We start from the raw sequence: 27,248 nt of genomic DNA on the forward strand, positions 1-27,248 counted from the left end.
ATAACAAGCCCCAACATCCATATAAAACATCTTGATACAGTAGTACACTAATTCCCATAATAACACCTGGTATTTCCATAGCACCTTTCACCCCTAAACCTGTATGCAATAATAATCCCTCAGAGCAGCCATGGGAAGTCATTTGTTATTATTTCTATCCATTTTTAAAGTGAGGAAACAGATATGAGAGTGAAACCCAATTAATGAACAAAACTTGTCACCTGACCCCTCAATCTCCTAGCCATGTCCATTAGATACAAGATATTTTTTAAAACATTTGCTAACTTTCATTTAGGCTCTATCCAAGCACACCAATATAGGACATGTTTTTTGTTTTTCTTTTTAAAAAAGGTCTGTACTTTCTATACATTCCCTTGATTCCTCATGGCTTCAATCCACAAGAAAAAAAATATCAATTATATTTACTAAACATTTACTTACACTGTGCAGAGAATTTGCTAAGTGTTTGGGAGAGTACAATATAAAATGCAAGATGGCCCAATAAACCTATACCAGACAGCAAGTGAGCTAATGCTAGAAGGAAAAGAATATTGAGGGTGAAGAAAGTAATCTTTCAAGTCTGTCGCAAAGGTCTGGCACCTTGTTTCTCATGAACATAATTTGTTCAATTCAGTGCATTTGTAGTGTCAGCCAGAACCAGAAGAAGAAGAGAACCATGCAAAACCACGTGGCTGTTCAGATTTGATTGGCAGTTTCTCTCATGTTCCTGGGCATGGAGCAGAGATAAACAGACCTGCCCATCTCCCCACCCAGGCTTGTGCCCAAATGGATGGGGCATTTATCACAACAGTGCAGCAGAAGCTTCCTTCAATTTCATCCCGGACCAAATCCCATTCTAACAGTGGAGAGTTTCACAGCTTCCCAAAGACAATGTTCTCAGACCTGCAAAACACTGTTGCCTGCCAAATCTTTATTCACCCTCATACCCATTCCCCTGGGACTCGGAGAGAAAATTTGGCTGTCATTTAGAAGAGTGATGGACACAGAGCTAAAGCCAGACAACATGCATATTGCTTGACCAGAGAAGAGAGTCAGGTTGGTTGAAATATACATTTCAATGAAGATTCGGAGCAATCACTTCTTTTCAGCATTCAGTGTAAGAGACTGGCACATGATGGCTGGAGAGAAAAAGTCTCCACAGGCCATAAACCCCATGATCCACAAAGTCAAATTCAAGTGCAAGAATGATCTTTGTAAACACAATTGATGGCAGTGCTTTCATTGGGCACGGGTTCACTAGGAGTTTTTGGGAACCCAGGTAAACTTCCAACCTCCCTCTTCATCTCGACGCACGAAGGCTTGTCCTTGGTGGAAGGAATGTGTTTTCACATTGCAGTGGGGGCTCAGGGATGTAGAAAAGACCACTTCTGTCTTATTGGGTGACACATCAGCAGAGTAGAAAGGTGAGTTGAAAGGGCCAAAAGGCACAGTATTAGGGGTGGAATGCAAACCTCCTGGTGGATTAGCCAGCCCAGGGTGGAGGGCTAAGTCCTCCTCCTCCTGGCACGGAGTGATATTTAAGGGCGCCCTCTGATCACCACTGTAAGCGATGGGTAGGTTATCATATCCAAACGCAGTGGCTTGGGCGGGGAGTTGGGAGAATGTTTTGGAACATCTTGAAGATTCAGAGGATAGGGCACTGTAGTTAGCTGATAAAGAATCATCAATGGTGTCAATATCTTTTAATCCAAGTGTCTGAAGGACCCATGAGTCCACAGGTGGACTAGGTTGCCTTTCGCAGGCAACGAAGTCTCCAAAAAGGTTTCTCTTGGCACTCTTAGGACGAGAGGTCTCTGCAACAGTGAAGTGTTCTTCCTTTGGTTTCCTCTTCCCACTTTTTGAGTTTTGAGTCAGCAGTTTCTGGGGAAAGTAACATTAAAGACTGTGTAAACTTTTAAAAGGAATACTAGATATGTCACCTAGATAAATCACTGTCCATACCACGGGTTATTTATTAACTTCGTGTTAAGGATCACTTTAAACAGATATCCTCTTCCAAATTCCTTTGCATCCTCCAACCATACAAACAGATCATTCTGATTATTTTCATTAAGCTGTCCTTGGAATCAAAGTCAGGAACTGATGTGAAACTGCAGGGTTACCATACCACCTCTTACTACACAGTAATTTGTTTTTCTCACCACTCCCTCTGAAAGTGAAGAAGTTCTCTAAATAAGCACTACAAACCTGTCCCCAAGACTGATCCAAAGTCATGGTTGTTAAGACTGGAGCTCAAAATTAAAATAACAGAGAAAATTGATATAACTCTGCAAGAGGTTGGAACTATGTAACTATCTGAATTTAAGCATTTGGCTCAAATTTTCCCTTAGTGGAAATCCAGGGTACAAAATTACACATGGTTATGACAAGTGTTTAGTCAATATGGAAAGGTGATAGCTTCAAAATATTTTATTTCTTATTGTATATAAAACTTCTACTCGACCAAAGGAATTATATTGATTTTCTAAATTTATTTTTCATTGAACTACTGTGAGATTGAACCTCTCTTGCAGATAGTAAAACTAAGTCTCAGAAAGATGAAGTTACATAAGAAAAAATGAGTCAATTGTTTTTATGGAGCACCCACTACATGTAGGACACTGTACTTGAGCATTTGTGAGTAGAATTGAGGTGGAAGACCCAATCTCTGACCACATAAAGTTTACAACCTAACAATTAGAATGACTGTATTAGAAGGAGAGATACACAATTTCAAGACTGTGATCTGATGAAGCTCTATGTTCTGAGTGGAGTAGAGTGATCCCTGCCTACTCCCTGTCCTTTAAATGAATGCATATTGCCCATAGATACATGAATATTACTCTTTCTTAGCTGATTGAGCTCTTTGCTATCTCCCAGTTTGGTATGTTTTCTCTTCCTCCACTGTCACTTGCTTCACCTTTTCAATTCTCCACGCTCCACACTTTCTTTTGTCTTCAGATTTCCTTTCTCTTCTCTCAGTCTGTCCCTTTCAGTTTCTGCCTCCACCGTCCCAACCCTGCATCAGTAGTAGCCCCAGGGAGCATGAGCCAATTTGCTTAAATGTCATCACAGTTACACCTGAGAGAGGCTCCACAGGAGGAAGAACCAGGACCCCAGTAATCCAAAACCCATTCTGATCCCATGAGCTAGTCCTAACCTAAATTATATGGGGCCTAAAAGTTATTCATACAGTGAACTGACACAGGTTTTTGATGACTATGGAAATAAAATAGAGGAAGATAAGTAAAAAGTATTTTTCACATGTTTGAAAAAAACCTCATTTGGTCATAATAATAGTATTTATTAAGTGACGTAAGCACTGGGAAAGAGTTCATGGGTGAGAATTAGACAGGGTCCCTGGTCCTCAAGGGGCTCATATTCTAAGAATAAAGAGGGAAATGGGACTGGCAATGAACATTTAAGGAAAAAAAACAATAAGGATACAAAAAACACATAAAAGGTGAGGACTGGGATAAATACAAACATGCAGTAAAGGTTGAACAGCAGCGTTTCAGGCTTCTCCCGGCTCAGTTTTGACAGTCACCATCTAATGGAGTCCACTGACTTACTAAAATGTCAAGCTTCGAGTGCAAAGATCATGCTTTCTTTAGGATTATTACCATTATATAGCTGTGAACAAGGTGCCTTGCACACTTATGTGCTAAATAAAAGTTATTAAATGATGAAGACACTTTTTATGCATCCAAATGCCTATAAGATACATCTCTATCTACTGCTATCCTCCACATTCATAGGTGGTGCTAATTATAGGTCCGAAGTCCAATCCATAAACGCAGGGCCTAGTGGAAACTGCATGGGAACTGGAGTCACTCAACTTCTCCGTGTTTCAGGTCTCATCTGTAAAATGGGAATAAAATATTTGTCCTCCCTCCCCCTTAGGCTGTGAGCTCCTTATAGGCCATAGACTGTCTCATCATCTTATCTATTGCATCATTTAGCACAGTGATTGGCTTATAACATGGACATAATAAAAACTTGTAGTAGTAGAAAAGTGACTAAAAGGTTCAATATTGTATTGGCACCATCTCCCTCATTGCTTACACACAAACTGTTATTATGCTGCAGGATTAAAGCTCACCAGGCACAGTTGGGGGTTGGTGAGGTTTGAGGTTGGTGAGGCTGGCAATATTAGGGCAATTTTTCTAGGTTCCCTCTCACCCTGCACCCCCACGGAGTGAACAGTGCATCCCTAAATAGGGCTGCTCAGACCCTCAGGGTATCACCAAAATACCCAAAATATCTCACACTCCTTGCCCATTTGCCCAAGGGTTTTGTTTAGTGGTAGGGTAAGGACTAGCCCCAAGGAGATAGGAACCCTAAAGTGTATTTGAGGGAGTGACCATCATAGGAATGAAGCCTCACCCCACAGAAGCAAAAGGTGAGCAGAAAGAAGCCTGGCCTCCCAACTTATCAAATGTTGCTGACATCTGGGCTGTTTGAAAATAAAAGCTGTATGTGTGGAACAATCAGTTATATTTATTGAGCAGTTACCATATGCAGGGTACCCTACAAAGTGCTTGCAGAGTACCAGTATTGTTCAAGTGAGGTATTTCTTATGTCATATTAACTTGTCTTCATTGTGTTTCCATAACCTCCTCTTTTAGGTGTTCCTTCTCCATTTAGACTGTGAACTCCCTGTGAGAAAGCACCATATTTTAAGTTGATCTTATATTTAGACCAGGGTTTGGGGCAGTGCTTTGCATACAGGAAAAGCTTGATGAATGCTAGTAATGAGGACTTTGCTCTATAATTTAAACATCCTTCTTTCAGCCTTCTCTCAAAATGAACAAAACAAAGCAGGAGTAATTTTCAAAGGGAGAAGCAATATAAAGTAGGTCACTAGATATCTGCAGGAGGAAAGAGTCCTGGGAGTCTGCGCTGTCACTGGTTGCGTAGTTCTCCTATTTCACTTTCTCCATCTGTAAAATAGGGTAACATCTAAACCTCACAGTTCACCCATGAAGAAGGAAAGAGTGAAAGCATCTCTAAAAACACTTTGGGCTTGAACAGAAGGTAGTTAGAACACCCAAAAAGTTTGATTATACCCCAAAAGGGCCTTGCCTTTTAATTCAATTACATTTTTCCCAGATGTTCTCGTTGCATGGCATACCTTGGCTTTTTCCTCAAGACATTTAACCAAGGCAGAATTCAGGTACTTTCTGAGGTTATTATTTTCTTCATGTAACCTAGCAAGTTCTTCTTCCTTCTGCAGCAGGGTGTCTTGAAGCTGTGAAATGCAGACAACTGATGAATTTGTTTCTCTCCCTTATTGACTTTGTAACTTTATAATAATCAAATTTCTCCTTAGCTTGCTTAGACTTGGTTATTCCTCTGTTTGTTTTATGAACACAATCTCCAGAAACTCGCATCCAAATAGAGCTAAGTAGAATCTGCCACCCCAGCCACCTGACTGTTCACTTTTCTGCTTTTGACTTCTCCTATTCTTTGCAAAGTATTGAAAGGGATTACAGTATTTTAAAATTGTAACCACAGAGGAATAATTGAGGTATACAGGAAAATGAGCTGCGCACAACTGTTTAAACAGAGAGACAGAAGCTCAGGCAGAAATATGTCACTGGCCCTTCTTTCCCCTCAATATCAAAAAAGGTGTTTGGGTTCTATTTGCTTGACTGATTGATCTGTGTGTAGGCAAATAGATTGAATTACTCTCCCAGGTAGAAAACAAAATGGGGACTTTGCTTTAGTTATTGGAATGGGGATCAGAAAATAAAATAGAAATCTTTAAGGGTTCACATATAGTGAGCCCATACTGGTTGTAATGTCAGTTTTGACTCTGCATCTAAACCCAAGGCCGGGTTAAGGGAAGTTATGGAAATCAGATTGAGTTGAGTTGAAAATGTAGATTGTTCTAGTCCACGTATTCCTTGTTACCTGTTTATTTCTGTAGAGCTGTGAGGATAGCTGATCCCCTTCCCATGCGAAGTCATCTTGAACCAGAAAATCCAAGTCACCTAATTGTTCTGTATGAAAAATAAGTGAATGGTTGATAGGCCAGGCTTGTTGTATCAAAAAGTTTGTAAACGTTCAAACATGTTCATCATCCTGGTTAATCCGAGAGAAAGATTATCCAGAGTTTTCTGTTTGGACAGTCTTAGGGATAAAAATATTTGTCTCCTTTGGCCCATGTATCTTGGTCCCAAAAGTAAATTGTTTAGAACTATGGACAAACAGAAACTTATCCTTTTGTGCACATAGAACAGTGCTGTGCACATAGTGAATGCTTAAAAAATACCATTAAAAAATTCCTATTTACCAACCTCAAAGGATTATCAATCATCCCCTTTTATATTTACTTCTGTGTAATGTGTAAACTTTCTTTAGCGCGGGAAAAACCTACGTATGACCTAAACACTCTGGAAATAGTTTTGAGAACAGACTTATCATTATGCTTCATTATAACATGAAAGTTATATGGCTTGGTTTTATTTTAGTCTTTTCGAGTTTTTTCATGTCTCTCAAAAGAAGTAGATTTATTCAGTATGCAAGAGTTTCCTCTTATTAGTGAAAAATAAGGTGCAGCAATGACCACATTTCCATAGCCCTTTTTACATCAGAATGGCTCATCAACACTCATACTCTTGATTTTATATTGATTTAATTTACTGTCTTGGGAGATTCGTTGGCCAAGCTGGTTCAGGAAGTGGTAGAGGGCTAAATTCAGCTCCTCAATTCTAAATTCACTTCAAGTATTTTCTAAATTTTATGACTCTTGAGACAGAATTCCACAGTCTCAATCCTGCAGAACTCTCAGCTGTTTTTTTGGCCAGCAATTTTATTAGGGGCCCTCTTTGCTCTGAATAGCCAATGATAGTCCTGTATAGTAAACAAGCTAGACCTTAACTTCAGTGCTCACACGGTTACTGTGGCAGAGGGGGCGATTTGAATCTCCTCTCACCCTCCACCTTCTATCTCCAAATATCTAAACATGGTCATTTTCCAAAAAGGGGCCCTGCCTTAGTTTAAATAATTGGAAACGTTAATCCTCATAAGAAAAGTATATGTCAGTCTGTGGAAATGCTTCTTTGCTTTGCCAATTAACCTTGGTTTCACCTAAAAATTAGTTAGATTCTTGGGGAGTTCTTGAAGCACAGAGCACACTCCAGAGTGCTCACAGTAAGTCCCTTAGCAGGGAAGCTCATCCGCTCAACTGTATATATTTTCATTTCCCTATTTATTTGTTAATGAGATGTACATCAACTTGATTCTATTTATTCGCTACTGTTTTAATGAGATGTTCATCCCCTTGATTCTATTTATTGCTATTGTTCTTGTCTGTCCATCTCCCCGATTAGACTGTAAGCCCGTCAAAGGGCAGGGATCTTATCTGTGGCCGATTTGTACATTCAAGCGCTTAGTACAGTGCTCTGCACATAGTAAGCGCTCAATAAATACTATTGAATGAATGAATAGACTAAATTGAATGATCTACCCTGCTTTGATCCTTAGCTATTCAGTATGTTACTGAGATATACCGAAGATACCAGGAAGACAGGCAGGAGAGGGTCCCAGTATAAAGTGGGGTTAAAAAAATAGCAGTGATGCTTCGAATCACTTAGCTATTGGAGTCTGTTGAAGTGGTGCTAATAAAAATAATAGTATTTGTTAAGCATTTACCTGGTACTGTACTAAGCGCTAGGTGGATACAAGCAAATCGAGTTGGACACAGGCCCTGTCCTACATGGGGCGCACATTCTCAATCCTCATTTCACAGATGAATTCACTGAGGCACAGAGAAGTGAAGCGACTTGCCCAAGTTCACACAGCATGCAAGTGGCAGAGCCGGGACTCCACATGTGGCTCACAGTGTTAACCCCTATTTTACAGATGAGCTAACGGCACAGTGCAGTTAAGGGATTTGCCTAAAGTCACAGAGCAAGCAAGTGGCAGTGGGGATTAGAATCCAGATCCTTCTGATTCCCAAGCCAGTAGTCCACTCTGCTTCTCACACTATGATGATGATGATGATGATGATGGTATTTGTTAAGCTCTTGCTATGTACAAGCACCATTCTAAGCGCTGTGGTAGATACAAGCTAATCAGGTTGTTCCCAGGTGGGGCCTCACAGGATGATCCCCATTTTACAGATGAGGTCACTGAGGCCCGGAGAAGTTAAGTGACCTGTCCACAGCTGACAAGTGGCAGAGCTGGGATTAGAACCCATGACCTCTGACTCCCAAGCCCAGGCTCTTTCCACTAAGCCACGCTGCTTCTATCTTCCCTTCATCTCCAGGGATCTGAGCCCCTTTTCCTCTCTGCAGAACTTAGCAGCTTTCAGTGCAAACGGGGGGCTTTGGTGCCGGGATCCAACCGGTCCTGTAACGGTGGGGACAGAAGAGTAGGAACTTACCCTGCGCCTGAGGCTCTTGTTGGCTTCTCTGTTGTCCAGGAGACCGGCGGTTCCAGAAAGAGACCCAAGTCTCCTGGAAACATCAACACTGGATTCTGACGTGGCGACGGAATAGGGGCAGTTAGAGACCTGCCCTCCTACAAATCCTGATCTTGGCAAGAGGGAACGGGGCGCTGGGAAATTCAACACAAGGGATGGATGGGGTCGGGGGGGAAGGGGTGGGAGAGGGAGAAAAATTAGATGCATTTAAAAAGAACAATGAAGTTTAGGAAAAAAAAACCCTCGAGATCATCAGCATCTCTTGAGAACACACCACTGCCTCCCTCCCCCAGGAGAAGCACCTATTCCTTAAAGATTTTCCGGACTCTCCCACTTTCTTCTCTCTGTTTCCTTTGCCATCACCGTTCATTTCCCATTCTGGGAAAGGACATCACTGGAAGCTAAGAGCCTCAAAATGTTATCACTCCCTTTGGGCAGAAAGGAAGGTGGTGTGGCCCGAGTTCTGAAACACTGAAAACTGAAAAAAAGAAGTTATTTCCTCGATGAAATGACTCGCCCCGGCCCATCTCGCGGAGCCAGATCAGAAGGGCTGGGGAATGGGGTTGGAAGGACGGTCTGCAAGTGTCCAGTCGCGTACATTTTTTATTAATTTTATTTTTTTTGCTTTTCTCCGATATACACTAGCTCTCTTTCCAAGGCACGACGGGCTGCAAATGATCCAGGCACAACCAGACACTGACGCCTGAATAATCAAGCAGAGACGCCACGGTCCAGATCTCTCTCCGCAAAGAGCTCTCCTCCTGGCCGTCACCTTTGCCCAGGACAGCGTGACACCCCAGGCACAGACACACACTACACAAACACAGGAGAGATGAAGTTGGATTAGTCAGTTTCATGTCACAACACACACCACCCCACCCCTCTACTCCGCCCTCTCCACCAATTCTTACTCCCACGTTGCACGCTGCTGGTTTACACAGCAAGCTAACTGGCCGACTCGTTTCCTACGCATCACTCCCTGCAACAAATTACCCCAGAGGCCATTCAGGAATTTTTTTTATTATTATCATCATCCCCCCGGCAACAACTGAAATCTCCCCAGCCCTTCCACAGATATACTTGCTCTTGAAATAACGTTTATGTTCTGTCTTTCAGAGGCTTCAAAGGTTACTTGATCTTATCAAAAGATCTCGGAACAGAATCGTTTAGGAGTGTTTGGTTAATTGTCTGTCATCCACCGCAGCTCTAAACCGACAAATGCATATAAACATCCAATCCAACATCCAGGTAAACTCGGGTGTGAAGGCTTGCTTGATTAATTCGTTCAGCCGTTCATTTTTATTTCTTTGCAAAGGTTTAATCTTCTTAAAGAATTGAGGCCAGTAGCTTAGTCCCAGCTAGATGCGGTCTCTCTGACCTCCAAAATCTATCTGGCTCAGGGGCTTTAAAAATCCTAGAATAGCTGATGGGGAAACAAGTTTTTTTAAAAAATAGTAAACGAGAAAAATTGAAACCAGTGTCGCACACTGCAAATCAAGACGATTCAGTCCAGTTTTATCTAATGCTACTTTCTTCCTGCCTATGCACAGTTTTCACCAGATTCACCAACCGAGGCACGACTGTGGAATCCACAATTGTGACCAAAACCAGATCTTTCCGAGTAAATCAGAGATTCGGTGGGAGAGAGATAGACAGATAAAGAGAGAGAGAGAACAGGAACACACCTGATTTTGCAGGTACTAGAGAAAGATCACTCGCACTGTGGAAGAAATCCTGAAGATCCAGATTAATGCTACTCTGCAAATTTTCAGACTAGCCCAAGTTCCTTCCCCAGCGGGCAAATGTTTTACTCCTAACTTACCATCTTGCTGAGGGAGACTGAGCGGCAGAACTTGAGACCACGTTTTCCTTAAAGCCCCGCGGAGCTTTAAATGGAAATGAAGGGAGAGAGCAGGGAGGCGAGTTCTAATCTAAAAGGAGAGTCTAGTGACGCCCCGGGGCTTTCTGCAAATCCGCCAATCTGATTTGGTGCGAAGCTGTCAAACTCGTGACGTGCATAAATAGAAAACTTGGCAGAAAAATCAAAGTCATTCTGGTCCCACAAATCAAGCCCGCGAAGGGAGGGGAGGGAGGACCAGGCGGCACCAGCTGGATACCGGATTCATTTATTCATTCCTATTTACTGAGCGCTTACTCTGTGCAGAGCACCGTCCTGAGCGTTTGGGAGAGTGCAGTACAACAATGAACTGACTCATTCCCTGGCCACAACGAGTTTACAGTCTAGAGGTGGGGAGACAGATATTCATATAAATGAAGAAATTACAGATCTGTACATAAGTGCTGTGGGGCTGGGAGGGGGGAAGAAGTAAGGGAGCAAATCAGGGCGACACAGAAGCGAGTGGAAGAAGAGGAAAGGGGGGCTTAGTCTGGGAAGGCCTCTTGGAGGAGATGGGCCTTCAATAAGGCTTTGAAGAAGGGAAGGGAGATTAATAGATTGTCTCTGTTGCCAAATTGTACTTTCCAAGCGCTTAGTCCAGTGCTCTGCACACAATAAGTGCTCAATAAATATGATTGAATGAATTGCTATTATTAATGATAAAAATTGTGGTATTTGTTAAGCACTGACTATGGGTCAGGCACCGTTCTAAGCCCTGGGGTAGATACAAGCTAAATGGGTTGGACGGACTCCCTACTCCACAAAGGGCTCACAGTCTTAATCCCCATTTTAAAGATGGGTGAACTGAGGCCCAAGGTCGCACATGTGGCAGAGCTGGGAATAGAACCCATGACCTTCTGACTCCCAGGGCCTACTCTAACCATTAGACCATACTGCTTCTTGTCAGATTTGAAGAGGGAGGGTGTTTGCCCGGTGCCGCTTCAAAACGGGCACCCCCAGACCTGCTCCTTGGAAGCCACAAGTCCCCAAGCCTCCTGACCCTGGGGTGAAAGAGGTGGGCGGCGGCCACCCAGAGGATGGGTGGAACAGTGGGCGGAATGGGCCAGCCAGAGCCCACCAGTCCAGGTAGAGCTATCAGTCAGTCAATCAGTCCTACTTATTGAGCTCTTACCACATGCAGAGCCCTGTACTAAGTGCTTGGGAGAGTACAGTGCAACAAAGTTCGGAGTCACATTCCCTGCCTACAACAAGCTTGCAGCCTAGATGGGGAGAGCTAGGGAACAGAGGGAGCCATCCGAGGAAAAAGCCGTGAAAGGGGAAGCCTTCCAATCCTCCTTTTTCCTTGTGTCCCCACTCTGCCATGTTGAAAGACGTCAACCGGGGAGCCCAGCATAGCAGTGGAAAACAAAATTCCAATGCATTCACACCCAGATAGCATTTATAAGGAACAGCATTGCTTGAGAGCTAAAAGTGATGCAAGATTTGACACTATTTTTTCACAATAAAGTGTTTCTAAGGTATGATTTTTAGACACTAAAGTGTCACTGTTTTAGGACCAAAAATCATCAATGAACGAAGCTCTTCCGCTGTTTGGGATGGGTATCGAGTTTTAATTTTTGTGTCCAGAGTGAATTTTAGGCAGATCTCCCAGGGACTGAGGTAAGGTGAAAGTGTGGAAGTAAAGATACAGAGAATAAGAAAGACTATGAGCTTCATGTGAGACAGGGACTGTGTCCAATTCAATCATTGTGTATCTAACCCAGTGGTTAATGCAGTGCTTGGCACAGGGTTAGCACTTAACAAATGCCATTATTATTATTGTTGTCATTATCATTATTTTTATCATTATCATCCCCTAAACTCCTATGCCGGTTGGTTGGGGTGAAGTGGAAGGACAGCTCCTTTTTCATAGGACTTTTGGGGCAAGGGTGAGAGGAACTACTCCTGCTCAGACCTGGTGACTGGTGAGGGCCAAAATAGCAGTAGGGGTGGTCTGCCCCTTCTTCCACTTCATCCTCCTCTTCCTCTTACACCCCTTCCTCCTTCTCCTCCTCCTCCTCTTCCTCTTCTCCTCCCCTCCACTACTTTGGGATGTGATGAAGCTGGTATCTTGGCTCCATCTCTGGCCCCCGCCTCTGAGAGCCTCCCTTAAACATGGCCAGAAGGAGCAACTCTTTGCCCCAATCACTACTCCACCCTTTGTTGGAACTCCATCTCCTCCCTGCAAATCTGACCTATCTCTGCAGAAAACCCTAGCACGGGATTGTTAAATGGTGCAGCCCTCTCGATGGGGATGGGGCCTGGGGTGTGTGTGGCGGAGGATGGGGGCGACAGAAAGATGAGGAGCCAGAGAGAGGACATATTAGGGAGATAGGAAGAGATGGGAAGAGAGACAGCATCTTTGGGGAAGGCAACAATAGAGTCAGTAGGTTGACCACTCTAGACACTGGAGAGTTTCCCAGCGGTACTTAGCCATGCTGCCTAACACCACACCCATGTTGGTCTCAGCAGCTTCTTTTCCAGAGTGTGTCTCCAAATTCCTGACTTGGGGAAAATTGGAAAATAAAACACAACCAGCTGGTAAAGGCACTATTCCCTTTTCTAGTCCTTATTGTAGCCTCTTGTAAAAGGGCTCCATTGTCCCCTTCCCCAAAGATGCTATCCCCTTCTCTTCCCATCTCCCTAACCTGCCCTCTCTCTAGGTCCTCACCTTCTGGTCACCCCTCTCAGGACCCATTCACCTCAAGGGCTACATCATCTATCAATCACATGCTGGGATTTTCCCCAGCAACAAGCCAGAGTTGCAGGAAGGAACTGGATACTGACCCTGGAGCTTTGTTACAGTAGGGTCCCATTACTACATAAACTGATTTTGGCAGTTCCAAATTAATTTGGGGTCAGCATATGGGAATTATAAGAAAGCAGAATCCCATGGCATCAGATTTGACTGAAATGTGCTCTTGAAGATACTCTTCCTTTGGTTTAGAAATTAGGAAGAACATCTAACAAAAAAAGCAAAAAGCAAAAACTTGAATCAATATGGGAATGTCATTTCAAACTGTCAACAAGTTTCATTTGATATAAAATAGAGGATAACATTAAGTACTCAGTCAAAATCATTGATTGATTCATGACTAAGTATGGAATGATAAAGGCAAATGCAAAATGGGCAGATTTTCTATACACCCCCCCACACACCCCCACATGCATTTGTACATTCTGGTTTTCATGGCGATAAAAACCCTAAATTGACTTGATTTCCATGAAGAAAAATCTCATTTAGGAACAGTCTTTGTATGGGCTGTAAGGGGATGGTGTACAAAGTTGGAGCTAATAACAGACCAGTTGTTGAATCGTGGCAGGGCAAAGATAGAATAAAAAGCTAGGTAACCTGACCTGTCAGCAGACATGATCTACAGACAGTAAAAGGTACAGTTTGAGCAAGGGTGAACCAAAGATGAAAACAGGTTGGCATATGGAATGTGATTGCATTTCCCCCCTGGAGGATAGTTTATTCTGTTAACCAGTTAGCAGGGTTCAATGACACAGATAAAAAGAGAATAATTTTCTTTCATTTCTCTCATTACAAATATATCTTCCTCCTGTGCTGCAGGAGCTAAGTCACCACCCCATGAGAAATCTTGTTAAAAAGTGGCGTGTGGGGCAGGTCATTTAGCTGTTTTTCTTGACCAGCCCTGTTTTCTAGCTCTTAATTATAGAGAATCAGTCAAATGCCAGGTTGATACTAAATAGGATATGTATTTTATATATATCCTATTAAGTAATACCCTTGAACTACTGACTCCTATCTTGACTCAGCTTTTCACAGTGCATAAGCTCTGTGGCCAGATGAAAAACAGGGACTTTAAAATGTTATGTAAGTCATTTTTTAAAAAAGCAAACCAACAGTTTCTGTCCATCTGCTTTGAGAAGAAGTATGGACTCTTGGAAAGTGCTAATCCCAGGCTCACCACTTTCCTGCTGTGACCTTGGATAAATCACTTAACTTCACTGAGCCTCAGTTTCCTCATGTGTAAAATGGGGATTAAATTCTTGGGCTCTGAGCCCCATGTGGGACAGGTCTTTAAACTTCTCTAATCCCCTTGATTTCCCAGAGCCAGCTGCTTTTACTTCCTCCATGCCTACATCTCTCTACTTCCTCTGCAGAGGGAAATTTCAGCTAAGAAGAAGCCCTCCCTTTCTCCTTTGCTATTGGTCATCAGGCTAAAGTAGACAAGCTACTGCTTTCTCAGAGAAAACCCTCTCTCCTCTGCTAGTATTATATTCAAAGTGCTACTGGGAGAAGCAATCAGTCAGTCAATCATATTTATTGAGCACTTACTGTGACCAGAGCACTGTACTAAGAGCTTGGGAAAGAACAATATGACAACATAACAGACATATTCCCTGCCCACGGTTAGCTCACAGTCTAGAGGGTCACATGGCCTGCTCTGAACAATTGATCTAATTCTCCCTAAAAAGTTTCAGTTGAGTATTAGGCCAGATTTCCCCAACTTTTATCCTTCCTCCACAATTCTGATTCCTCTGTCCCTGGGGGAAAATTAGAATTTTTTTTAAAAAGGTATTGATTCATTTATTCAACTGTATTTACTGGGCACTTACTGTGTGCAGAGCACTGTACTAAGCATTTGGGAGAGTACAATACAAAAATAAACTGATACATTCCCTGCCCACAAAGAGACTGTAGGCTAGAGGGAGAGACAGACATTAATGTAAATAAATATATAAATTACAGATTTATACATATTTCCTGTTCCTCTCCTCTTAATCCCTACGCACTCCTATTTTTTTTAAACTAAAAATCAATCAAAAGTATTTTTTAAGTAACTTCTGTGTGAAGAGCACCATACTAAGGCCCAGGGAGAGCTAAATAGACTGACTAGGCACAATTCCTACCTCCAAGGACCAAGGACGGGAGAAAGATATTACAGTAAATTATAGCAAGAATGAAGTAATGTAGCAGAAAGAACATGGACCTGGGAGTCAGAGGATCTGGGTTCTAACCCAGATCCACCACATGGCTGCTCTGTGACCTTGGACAAGTCATTTAGTTCTCTGGACCTCAGTTTCCTCATCTGTAATATGGGGATTAAATATCTGTTCTCCCGACTCCTTAGACTGTGAGCCTCATGTGGGGCAGAGAATGTGTCCAACCTGGTAATACTGTACCTATCCCAGCATTTAGTATAGTGCTTAGAACAGAGTAAATACTAAATGAGACCATGAGAAGCGTTGGAAAGACCATAGGCCTGGGAGTCAGGTGACCTGGCTTCCAATCCCAGCTCTGGTGATTGCTTGCTCTGTAACCTTGGGCAAGTCACCTAACTCTTCTGTGTCTCATTTCTCCTATTCTCCCTCCTACTTAGGCTGTGAGCCCCTTGCAAGACAGGGATTCTGGCCAACCTATTTAACTTGTATCTATCCAGTGTTTAGGACAGTGTTTATGTCAAACACACAGTAAGCACTAAACAAATACCATAAGACCAAATACCATCACCATTATTATTTTTAATAATAATAATAGTCATATTTATCAAGTGCTTACTATGTGCAAAACACTGTATTAAGCCCTTGGGAGAGTACAGTATACCATCAGATACATTCTCTGCCCACAATGAGCTCATTATTATTAGTCAGCCAATCACATTTATTGAGTACTTATTGTGTACAAAGCACAGTACTAAGTTCTTGGGAGAGTACAGTGACAAAATAACAAGCATATTACATTATCTGCTCACAACGAGCTTACAGTCTAGAGTGGGATGCAGCCATTAATATATAAATAAATAAATTACAGATTATATTTAGCATAAATAAAATTACAGGTAAGAATAAATAAAATTACAGACATGACCTGGTTATTATTACTATTATTTACATAAGTTCAACAGGAGGTTGTGAGTACTTACCTATTTATGTGGTATAAATAGGAATCATGGCAGTAGCTGGGATATAAAATGTGGAGATTAGATTTTAACAGGGGAATACCTCATGGGAATGTAATAGCCAAAAGGTTTTAAAGATGTGGAGAGCTGTGGTCAGTCAGATGTGAAGGGGGAAGGAGTTCCAGGTAGGGGGAGATCATGAACAAGAGGTCGCAGAGGGAGAAGAGAGAGACAAGGTGAATAGGTTAGCTTGAAAGGAATGCAAATTATGAGCTGGATGAAGTGGAGAAAAGAGTAAGTAGGAGGGAGAGGTGATTGATGCTAAAAACTATTTTCAATCCGTCAAGTTTTTTTGTAGTGGAGTCTAAGTGGAGTATGTAAGTACAGTGTACGGGGATGTACAGTGGAGTGAGTAAGCACTGGAGGATTTTGAGGAGTGAAAGATGTGTGCAAAATGATATTTTAGAAAGTGATCTGGAAGCAGGGTGAGTACTGTCTGGTGGCAAAGAGATGAGCAAGAAGCTAACTCTTTTTCTTGGCTCCATGTATCGATAGTTATGATAATGATGATGCTGTGAATTTAGTTTATCCACTGGGTCTTATTCTTCCACTGCTGTCTTTTTGCTCACACCTTCACCATACTGGAACACTTTCCCCACTCATATAATAGGAATAATAAATGGTAATTTTTTAAGTTCTTACTAGTGCCAAGATGTTCTAAGTGCTTGGGTGATACAGGTTATCAGTTGTTCACGTGGGGCTCACAGTCTATCCCCATTTTATAGATGAGGTCTAAGCACAGTGAAATTAAAGTGACTTGCCCAAAGTCACAGCTGACGGAGTCGGTGGAGTTGGAATTAGAATCACTACCTCTGACTTCCAGACGTGCTCTTTCCACTAGTCACGTACGTGCTTTTTAAGCATATCTGAAGTCCAAGTCTCCCATGTTCAAAACCTTCTGAAATCTCATCTATTCAGGAGATAAGTTCTAATCTCCCATATCTTTGTGCCACTTACGTATTTAAATAAAACCCATTTGAATATATGTAGTCTTACATAACCTGTTATGCCCCTATTTCAATTTATTTGCTTGTCTACCACTAGTCTGTAAGATTATTGAGGAAGGAATCATGTTTAAAACTCTTTTTACTCTTTCAAGCACTTAGTACGTAATCTGAACACTAGGTTCTCATAAATGCATTTATGGATTCCATGTCATAGCTTTTCTTCTACATCCTGCTTGAGGTTAACTTTTTAAGATCATGTTATTCACCTTTTATTAATCTGTTCTATGGAGCTTAATTTTTTCTAATAATTGTATGTTATATGCTTTATATATTGCCTTCCAAAGTGACTATATTGGTAAATGAAGGTGATTATTCCAGGTCATTCTATTTTTAGTATGTATTTCCTTGAAGAATGATATGTAATTTACAAGGGGACTGATTCTTTAAAGAATTTGTTTTTTAAAAATGTAGAATATTTATATTAAACTTACATAATCCCTAGATTGCCTAATATTTGTTGAACACCTTGAACAATTAGAAATGAAAGTGCAGAAAGATTCATAAGTTGTTTTCTTTAATATTACAAGGAAATTCTTTATAATCCTTTATCTCTAATTTTCAGGGCAACAGAGGTGTGATAATTCTCCTAGTCATCATTATGGTCTTTGTGTTTTCATGGAAAGTTGACAAATATTCCATTAAAATAAATTAGGGCTTCTGGATTTCACTTTAGGTTAGGAGGTATGTTTCTATCTGTTAAGTAGAAGCATTCTATTGTCCTGAATTATAGGCAATCTGGATATAGCAGGAAAAGGAAAAGAATTAATGAGAATCCCTTATTAAGGTTATAAGGCTTCAAATAGAGGATAGGGAAAAGTGACTGGCATCCCATTCTTTTTGTACTTAGCCAAATTGACAAACCCGATAGAATTGATCAAATCATATTTATTGAGCATTACTGTGTATTAGAGCACTGTAAAGTGCTTGGGAGAGTAAATATCAAGAGAGTTGGTAGACACAGTCTATTGATGGTGTATTTTATCATCAGACATTGTTAGAAAACATATAAAGTAAATTGAATTCTCAACATGTTCAGAGACGCCTAGGATGATTTTGGTTCAGGTGAAGAAACTATATAAGGCAAGTGATAATTAAGGTAAAAGATACTCTTTGGGTAAATGACTGCTATCATTATAATCATATTTATTGATTGCTTACTATGTGCATAGCACTGTGCTAAGTGATTAGGAGTACAACACAACGATATAAAAGACATATTCCGTGCCCAACACAGATGGGGGAGAAAGGCATTTAATAGAAAGAATTTAGATATGTAGCTTTTAAGACCTGTGAGCCCGTGTTGGGCAGGGTTTTGTTTCTGTTGCCAAATTGTAACATTCCGCTATGAGAGGTGGCTTTCCAGGCAGAGCAGGAAATGGGTGAATGTTGCAGGGATAGACAAGCTCGAGTACAGGGAGTAGGTGGGCATTAGAGGAGCGAAGTGTATGGTTGGTTGCAGTAGGAGTGTAGTGAGGTGAGGTAGGGAGGGGGCAAAGTTATTGAGTGCTTTAAAGCTGGTGGTAAGGAGTTTCTGGTTTGATGCAGAGGTGGATGGACAACCGCTGGAGGTTCTTGAGGATGAGAAATGGACTAAACATTTTTGTAGACAAAATGATTGGCAGTCAGAGTGAAGTATGGACTGGAGAAGGGAGAGACTGGAGGCCGGTGGTCAGCCAGGAGGGTTACAGTAATCAAGGCTCGATAGGATAAGTGCTTGGATTACATGGTAGTAGTTTGGATGGAGAGGAAAGGAGGATTTTAGTGATGTTGTGGAGATTGACCAAGAGGAATTAGTGATAGATTGAATATAATTAGTAGAATTTAAGTGTCCAAAAAAGGAACATGAATTAGTGATACAAAGTAAATCTGATTCTGTTCTGGTCCACCCACTTTTGCGAGAGAGTGGTTGATATGATGTTGGCTGGCATTTATTGATTTAGCGGGGACTGGGACTATATTTGCATGTTGCTGCAGTTTTGATCTTGGCTGTTGGAAATGTAAGTATTCTGAATGACAGCAAAAACTTTGGAATCGGGGGAGGAAGAAAAGATAGGGAAGAAGAAATGAAAGAATCATCATATAGAGGTATAGAAGATGTTGGAAGAGGATGAATTTTATGAGACAAGAATATAGAGAGAAAATGGAAGATTGGGGACATAATTTGAAGGGCATGATGAAGTAGGTGTATCATATTTTTATCCAAGGAGGAATCTAGATACTGCTTATCGGGACAGTTACTTGTCAGTGCAGCATTAAGAACATAATTTATTTCAGTCGAGGTATGTACCTAGCCTGGCCTATCCACTCCTTGTTCTAACTCTTGGCCTTCCACCTCTTCTCTCCACACTCTGAACCCAGCCACCCTACTCTGTGTGCCCGTTCCCTCTCTGCTCCCACCTAACCTTCACAGATTTTTATTCTTCGAGCTCACATATATTTTTACAGCTATTGCTGCCTCTGCGACTGTGCTATCTGCTCTCAACCATCCCGATCCATTCTGGCCGGCTCCTGGCTCTGCATCTCCGAGAGATGGGAACCACAAAACATTAGAGAAGCAGCGTGGCTCAGTGGAAAGAGCACGGGCTTTGGAGTCAGAGTTCATGGGTTCGTATCCCGGCTTGGCCACTTGTCTGCTGTGTGACTTTGGGCAAGTCACTCAACTTCTCTGTGCCTCAGTTCCCTCATCTGTAAAATGGGGATTAAGAATGTGCGCCCCACGTGGGACAACCTGATTCCCCTGTGTCTACCCCAGCACTTAGAACAGTGCTCAGCACATAGTAAGCGCTTAACAAATACCAACATTAACATTATTAAGAAGGGGATGATGGCAGTAGCAGCAGTGGGAAAGGAGGACTGAGGGGGAATAAGTCTGAAGAGGCAGCAGAAAGGAAAGAGGTTTGGGAGGGGGCTGCTTCATCCCTGTGCTCTGCTACCTAGTGGAAAGAGTCCTCTAGACTGTAAGCTTGTTGCTAGACTGTAAACTTGTTGTGGGCAGGGAATGTGTCTGTTATATTGTTATACTGTTCTCTCCCAAGCATTGTGGGCAGGGAGCGTGTCTGTTATATTGTTAAACTGTACTTTTCCAAGCACTTAGTACAGTGCTCTGCACATGGTAAGCTTTCAATAAAGATGATTGACAGACTGACTGAAATGGAAGTGTAAATCCCTGTTCTGCCTCCTACTCAGACTGTGAGCCCCATGTGGGGACAGGGACTGTGTGTTTCCTGATTATACCATACTTACCCCAGCTCTAAGTTCAGTGATTGGCACATAGCAAGCACTTAACCTGTACTAAAAATTTAATTATTATTATTTACTCTCAATCCATCAATCAATTATATTTATTGAGTGCTCACTATGTGAACTTTCCTGTCCCTACCACTCTATCTTGGTGTGGCCCTGCATCTCCGGTCTCTAGGCCTGGAAGATGAGAACTGCAACTTGCAGGAGGAGGAGGGATCATGGAAATGGAGGGCAGTAAAGAAGGGGCTAGATGTTTTTGGAATTTGGATAGGTGTCAGGGAGCAAAACCGTGGGCTGGGAACGAGGATGGTAGATGGAGGGAAATGAGGGGAGATTTGGGGTAACCAAGGGGCTGGGTTACTTACCTGGAGCACCTGCAAATATGGAAATCCTAGATGATGTCATTTCAACTGGAAGTGATGTCTATTGGGCTGATAGGGAATCGATTGGGACTTAGTCAAGTGCTGAACTGGAAGACTTTCTGTATGAGGAGTGTCAGCCATGCTTAAATTACAAATGCCAATTTAATGTCCAATGTGATACTGAAGGAGGTTATGATGATGATAATGGCATTTGGTAAACACTATGTGCTAAGCATTCTTTTAAGGGCTGCGATAGATGCAAGGTAATCAGCTTGTCCCGCGTAGGGCTCACAGTCTTAATCCCCATTTTACAGATGAGGTAACTGAGGCATCACCCCTCAGGGTCGCACCTGGAGAGTTTCCAGTACTCTACCAGTCTCAACTGTAAGAGGGGGAGTTAGGCAGAGGCATATCCATTCCATTCCTATCTTGGCCAGTGGCTAGCGAGTGGAAGACGATCTGCTATAAGTCAAAAATTACCTGTGCTGGGCAGCAGCATCATGGGAGAGAGTCGAGGGTGGAGACTCAGGTTTACTGCGCGAAAGGAGGTAATGGTAAACCGCTTCAGTATTTTTACCCAGAAAACTCTATGGATGCACTACCAGAACGATTGCAGTTGGAGGTGGGGCATTCTGGAAGAGATATGTCCATGGCGTCGCTATGAGTCCGCACTACTAGACAGCATAAGACAACAGCACTGAGGCACAGAGACATTAAGTGACTTGTCCAAGGTCACGCAGCAGACAAGTGGAGTTTTGCAGCTGCAAATCTACCTCATTCTCATTATAATCATTTAACTTCTCTGTGCTGCAGGTACCTCATCTGTAAAATGGGGATAAGACTGTGAGCCCTATGGGGGACAGGGACTGTGTCCAATTTGATTGTCTTGTATCTACCCTAGCGCTTAATATAGTACCTGTCGCATAGTAATCACCTAACAAATATCATAAAAAAAGAACTAGGGTGAACTGACTTTCCTAAACAAATGATCTGTTTCTCAACATCAACAGAGTAGGTAGCATGTTTTGATATGGGGGATATATTTTAATTAAACAATGATGAACACAAGATGATAGAAGGTAGCGATTTTTCAGTGACTGAAGTAGGGAGAAATCATAATAAATAATATCAACTTGGCAGCTGAACATGGATCAGCAATCTTTTGGTCTTAGATCAACATCTCCAATAGGTAATAACGTTTGAGTATTACTAGTTATGAAAATGTCTCCGTTCAACTACGGAAAACTCCCAGCTATGTATGGGTTGACTTGATCTTCATGTATAACCGTTGCAATCTTTAGACACTAGAGGGCTACTGAAACCTTTCCAGTGTTTTTTTATTTTTATTTTTTATGTAGCATTCTTAATATGTCCTTAACATTTATTCAGTTGTATTTATTTAAGCGCTTACTGGTGTTGCAGAGCACTGTACTAAGCACTTGAGGAAAGTACAATATGACAGTCCCTGCCCACAACAAGCTCACAGTCTTGGAGGGGGGCCGAGACAAACATCAATACAAATAAATAAAATTACAACATATAAACATAAAGTGCTTTGGGGCTGGGGGGCCGGGGGGGGCGGCGGGAGGGAGAGCAAAGGGAGCAAGGCAGGGGTGACGCAGAAGGCGAGTGGGGAAAATGAGGAAAAGTGGGGGTTTCGTCTGGAAGGCCTCTTGGAGGTGAAGGGCTTCAAAAATCACTTCCGATTAATTTTAAAGAAAGTGGTTTTGCTGTTCTGAATAAGTGGATGAAAAGTGAAGTAGGAAAAAAGAAAATTTGTATTAATTAAGCAATGAGCTACAGAGCAAGAAAAAATGTTCAGAAAGAAAATAGGGTCAGTGGCCTAGTGCAGAAGAGAAAGGGATTGGGGAATCAGGAGACTGGTATGCCATCTGTATGACCTGGGAAAGTCACTTAACTCCTCTGGGCCTCAGTTTCCTCATCTGTGAAGTGAGGGTTAAATATCAACTTTCCTTCTCCCTCAGACAGTGAGCCCTGTGTGGGACAGGGATTATGTCCGATCTGGTTATCTTGTGTAAACCCCAATTCTTAGCACAGTGGTTAGCACTTAATAAGTGCTTAACAAATAATAATAATAATCATAATGAGTGGAGTGGAGTGGAGTGGAGTGGATACAAGCAAATCAAGATGAGACTGGAGTGGATACAAGCAAAGAAAGTTGGAAACAGTCCCAGTCCCACATGGGGCTTATAGTTTCAATCCCCATTTTACAGATGAGGTAACTGAGGCACAGAGAAGTGAAGTAACTTGTCCAAGGACACACAACAGAAAAATGACAGAGCCAGGATTAAAACCATGGCCTTCAGACTCCCAGACCTGTGCTCTATCTACACCACACTGCTTCACAGTCATGGTCATTATTAAAACACAGTTTAGATTTGTTAAATAGCAGTCATTCTTTATGGTGTAGAATGATACTGGCAGGAAATCTACTAACCAAAATGTTTTGCCAGCAGGTCCAAAATTGATTCCTGAAGGCCATCAATACCAAAGGTCAAAAGTAAGTGGTGCTAAGGTAATGGGGCTTTTTCTACCTCAGGGTCATTAAGATGACTGCAAGGGATTCCTCCACTCCTAGTACAGGAACAGGTAGGCGAAATATAACCTACTTACTCTGCCAGTCTTTGAACACATGGATTTTGGGATTCCTCAGGTTCAAAAACCTGACCTGTAGACCCTTTGCTGTGATTCCGTCAGGGGTTAAATCGGTGTCTCTGAGCGTTGTGAAGTGTCTTGTTAAAGGAGCAGGAAGACAAAATGCATGCCCCCCTTCAACTCTTGAGTTAACTTTAGCAATAGAAGCAGTCAGAGGCTTTCCTGCAGATGACCAGTTTGTTTGACTTTCCCCACTCACAATTCAACATTAATTATTTTTTGTTTGACTTTCCCCACTCACAGTTCAACATTAATTATCCTCTGAAATGTAAATTCTCAAATTTTTAGCTGTTCATTGACTTTTTTATGATATTACATGTACTGTTTAGAGCATATTTCTGAAAGTCATGATTCCTGGGCTTTGCTGCTCCACAAATTATTTACTTGGTTTAAAGAAAGAAAAAGGGAGTGTTGGAAGTGATTTTCTGCTGTGAATTTTTTATGCTTTGGGTACCCCTGTTGTCCTTAGATAGAATTCCAGAAAATTAGATATTGGATTTCTAGAGTGAAAGCCCATTGTGGGCAGGGATTGTCTTTATTGCTGAATTGTACTTTCCAAGTACTTAGTACAGAGTTCTGTACACAGTAAGTGCTCAATAAATGTGATTGAATAAATGAATGAAAGCATTTTATTTTTGACAATCCATGGAATCCTGTCACCCTAACTGACAGCTGTCTTTAGCTTGACACTGACACTGACAGATTTTTTTAGGGAGACAAATGAGTATCTGCCTTGGGCTTAAAGAGGATAAAGAATGAAGACAAAAATGCTGGTCCAGAGGTCAGTCATTTGTTCACACTGTGATCCTAACTGGGGGCAGGTGGAGTGGCTGTGAATAGCTTCCCCAAGGGCAAGAGCTGTTATAATTGCTGCTGGCTTGTGAGTCTCCCTCATCTCCTAGGTAAGCATATTTTGTTCTCTTTTCAAATTGGTCAGAGAAACTCATGCATCAGTAAGAACTCTCACCAGCCTCTTTGGCCTGGGAGGGTGTCAGGTAATAATAATGATGGTATTAAAGGGACAGTCTCTGATTGGAAGGAATCTGGCAGGCAAAAAGACTTAAGGCAGGTTGCCAATTTGGCCTTATTCAGAGCTTATGAAGTTAACCAAGTGGGGTTTCTCCCTCCTTGTCACTACTGGAAACAAGGAGGCTGGGGTTGAGGTAGGACAAAAGAATATGTATGGACAGGAGGCCAGTTAATTGCCTGTGCTTGAATCTTTGTGGATGTTTTCATACTGTTTAAATTTTCAATCTAAATTCATCAATGATCTTTATTGAGTGCTTACTATGTGCAGAGCATTGTACTACGCTCTTGGGAGACTATAATAGAACAGAATTAGTAGAAATATTACCTGCCCATAACAAGCTTCTGTTCTAGAGGAACAAACATTAATATAACTATTTCATTAGTATAAATGGTCATGTCTTAGGGAAGGAAACAGAGAAATAGAAACTGAAGACCTGGCCTTGTTTTCCTTGATAGCTAGAACAGTTATTTTTATTCTCAGGGTATTTGTTAAGCAGCAGCAGCAGCATCAATTTTTTTTAGCCCTTACTATACATAGATTACTCTAAGCACTTATTGTGTGTTATACACTCCTTGAAGCATGGGGATAGATACAAGTTGATGAGATTAGTTACAATCCCACATGGAGCTCACAGTCTAAGTAGAAGGAAGAACAGTTGTTTAATCCCCATGTTCCAGATGAGGAAACTGAGGCACAGATAAGTGACTTGCCCAAAGTCATAGCAGGCAGTTGGCAAAACCAATATTAGAACCCAGGTCCTCTGACTCCCAGGTTCATGGTCTTTCCATTAGGCCAGGATGTTTATCAGTAGTGGCAGCTAGGAGGCCTGCATTTATTTCTGGCTCTTCTACTAATGTTCTATGTGGCTTTGGATATAGTACTTGACTTCTGTGACTCAGTTTCTAGACCAAGAAAAAGTCATCATTCTTAGCTAAATAATGTTTGTGAAAGATCTTGAGCTTTTCAGATGAACGAGGCGCTATAGGATTTTTCCAAAAGTAGTAGCGTATAGCTTTTTAATCAACTTTGGGTATTGTGATGTTCACTGTAGGTGATATGTTGTGAAACTCTAACAAAACAATGGTGAGGTTTAGTAGTAAATTTGTCATTTCCTTCACCTGTAGACAATGAAAGAGATGCTGCCTTTCAGGCCTGACAGAATTTGAATAGAAAGTGGGATTCTCTAAATAAAATTTTTCATTAAACTAACTTTATGTGGGGGTTTTCATCTTTGAAATAAACAACATAAAACACACACCTAGTAAGTTCTTGATGTGTAGGACCCCCTACCAATAAAATCTTCCCCTTCTTTTGTTCTTTGGCTTTGAGGCAACAGATGACAAATAGTTTGTGAAGTTTGTCTGAAAAGGCCTCGTTTTAACTAATGATCAATTCAAGTATAAAATCGACTTTAATAATAATAATAATGTTGGTATTTGTTAAGCACTTACTATGTACTACACTGTTCTAAGCGCTGGGGTAGACATGGGGAATCAGGTTGTCCCACGTGGGGCTCACAGTCTTAATCCCCATTTTTACAGATGAGGGAACTGAGGCCCAGAGAAGTTAAGTGACTTACCCACAGTCACACAGACGACAAGTAGCAGAGCTGGGATTCGAACTCATGAGCCCTGACTCCAAAGCCCGTGCTCTTTCCACTGAGCCACGCTGCTTCTCTGACTTTGAAGACAAGAAACACATTAAATCCCATTGTCTGAATTAAATTGAAAGGAGTGCAGTTAAGCCTATTGTAAACAGTAATAACTTTAGCTGTGTCCAATTAGGGCCTTGAATTAGATGAAACTCCAACCCATATCTGCTTCCAGGGCAAAATATTCCATGATACCATTGCAGTTCTGAGAAGCAGAGCTACCTGCTACCCACTGTCCAAAGGCTTCTGTGACATTAAGTAGAGACCAATGTTGACCTATTATTTCTGAGAATAATTCAGGCTAGACATGTTCTTTCACGTTGTTTTTCCATGTTCTATCTTTTAATGGTGGAAAGTACAGATCTGACAAAAGACTTAGGAAAATGAAATATTTGCTTGTGACTCGGGTGGAACTATCATTGTCCACTTCCTTGTTAGGGGACTGTACAAGGTCCTTCAGGATTCCTGTCCTGGAAAAGACTGTGGGTGATTATTGTAATTACTGCAGCTGGGAAAATGTCTAAACTTGTGGAACATACACATTTAGAAAACTGGTAGGGTCCACTGTGCTTCCTTGTAATCCTCAGGATTTCAATTCCCAGTAGCACCTGGAGCTTTAAGCCCCTCCTGTACTCCTCATCCTCACTTTCCTGTTGATGGAGTGAGAGTGGGGAGGCAGAAACTTTGCTCTAGGCCTTGTTCTGCAGTTGGATTCTAATCAAGAAAAAGGTAAGAGTTGTGATATTTTCCAAAATTCTCAAAAGTAATGAAGATTGTAAAGTCATGAAGGATGGGAGCCTGTCTTTTTTAATAGAGACTAAGATGTAGAAAATACTTTATGTAGTATTAACCCTGAGACTTGAAAGTTCATTTCAGGAAAAATGGGAGTTTCACTGGCAATGTTATTGGATGGTCCAGGCTTTCATAACCAAGATGAAAGAATTCATAAAGAGGTTAAGTAGGATAATGTTATGTTAACCAATCCAATTGCCTCCAGGTTGATCTTTTCTGGATCAACTTGGAG

General features: G+C 41.7%; 1 protein-coding gene and 1 non-coding gene across 2 annotated transcripts in view; one reads left to right on the forward strand and one right to left on the reverse strand.

Annotated features, from left to right (window-relative positions):
* Positions 1 to 911: 911 nt before the first annotated feature.
* The window catches only part of GMNC (geminin coiled-coil domain containing), a 97,864-nt gene continuing 71,527 nt past the window's right edge, over positions 912 to 27,248 (reverse strand). The window contains 6 exon segments of the mRNA XM_039912738.1: positions 912 to 1,881; positions 5,135 to 5,251; positions 5,917 to 6,005; positions 8,393 to 8,467; positions 8,470 to 8,565; positions 10,254 to 10,317. Of these exon segments, the coding sequence (XP_039768672.1) occupies positions 1,258 to 1,881; positions 5,135 to 5,251; positions 5,917 to 6,005; positions 8,393 to 8,467; positions 8,470 to 8,565; positions 10,254 to 10,317 (1,065 nt within the window). The 3' untranslated portion in view covers positions 912 to 1,257.
* On the forward strand, positions 21,200 to 21,337 carry LOC114813469. The gene has a single exon (XR_003761187.1). It is a non-coding gene; the product is annotated as a small nucleolar RNA SNORA7 (small nucleolar RNA).

Source organism: Ornithorhynchus anatinus, chromosome 7 (assembly GCF_004115215.2).
Source record: "Ornithorhynchus anatinus isolate Pmale09 chromosome 7, mOrnAna1.pri.v4, whole genome shotgun sequence".
NCBI lineage: Eukaryota > Metazoa > Chordata > Mammalia > Monotremata > Ornithorhynchidae > Ornithorhynchus > Ornithorhynchus anatinus.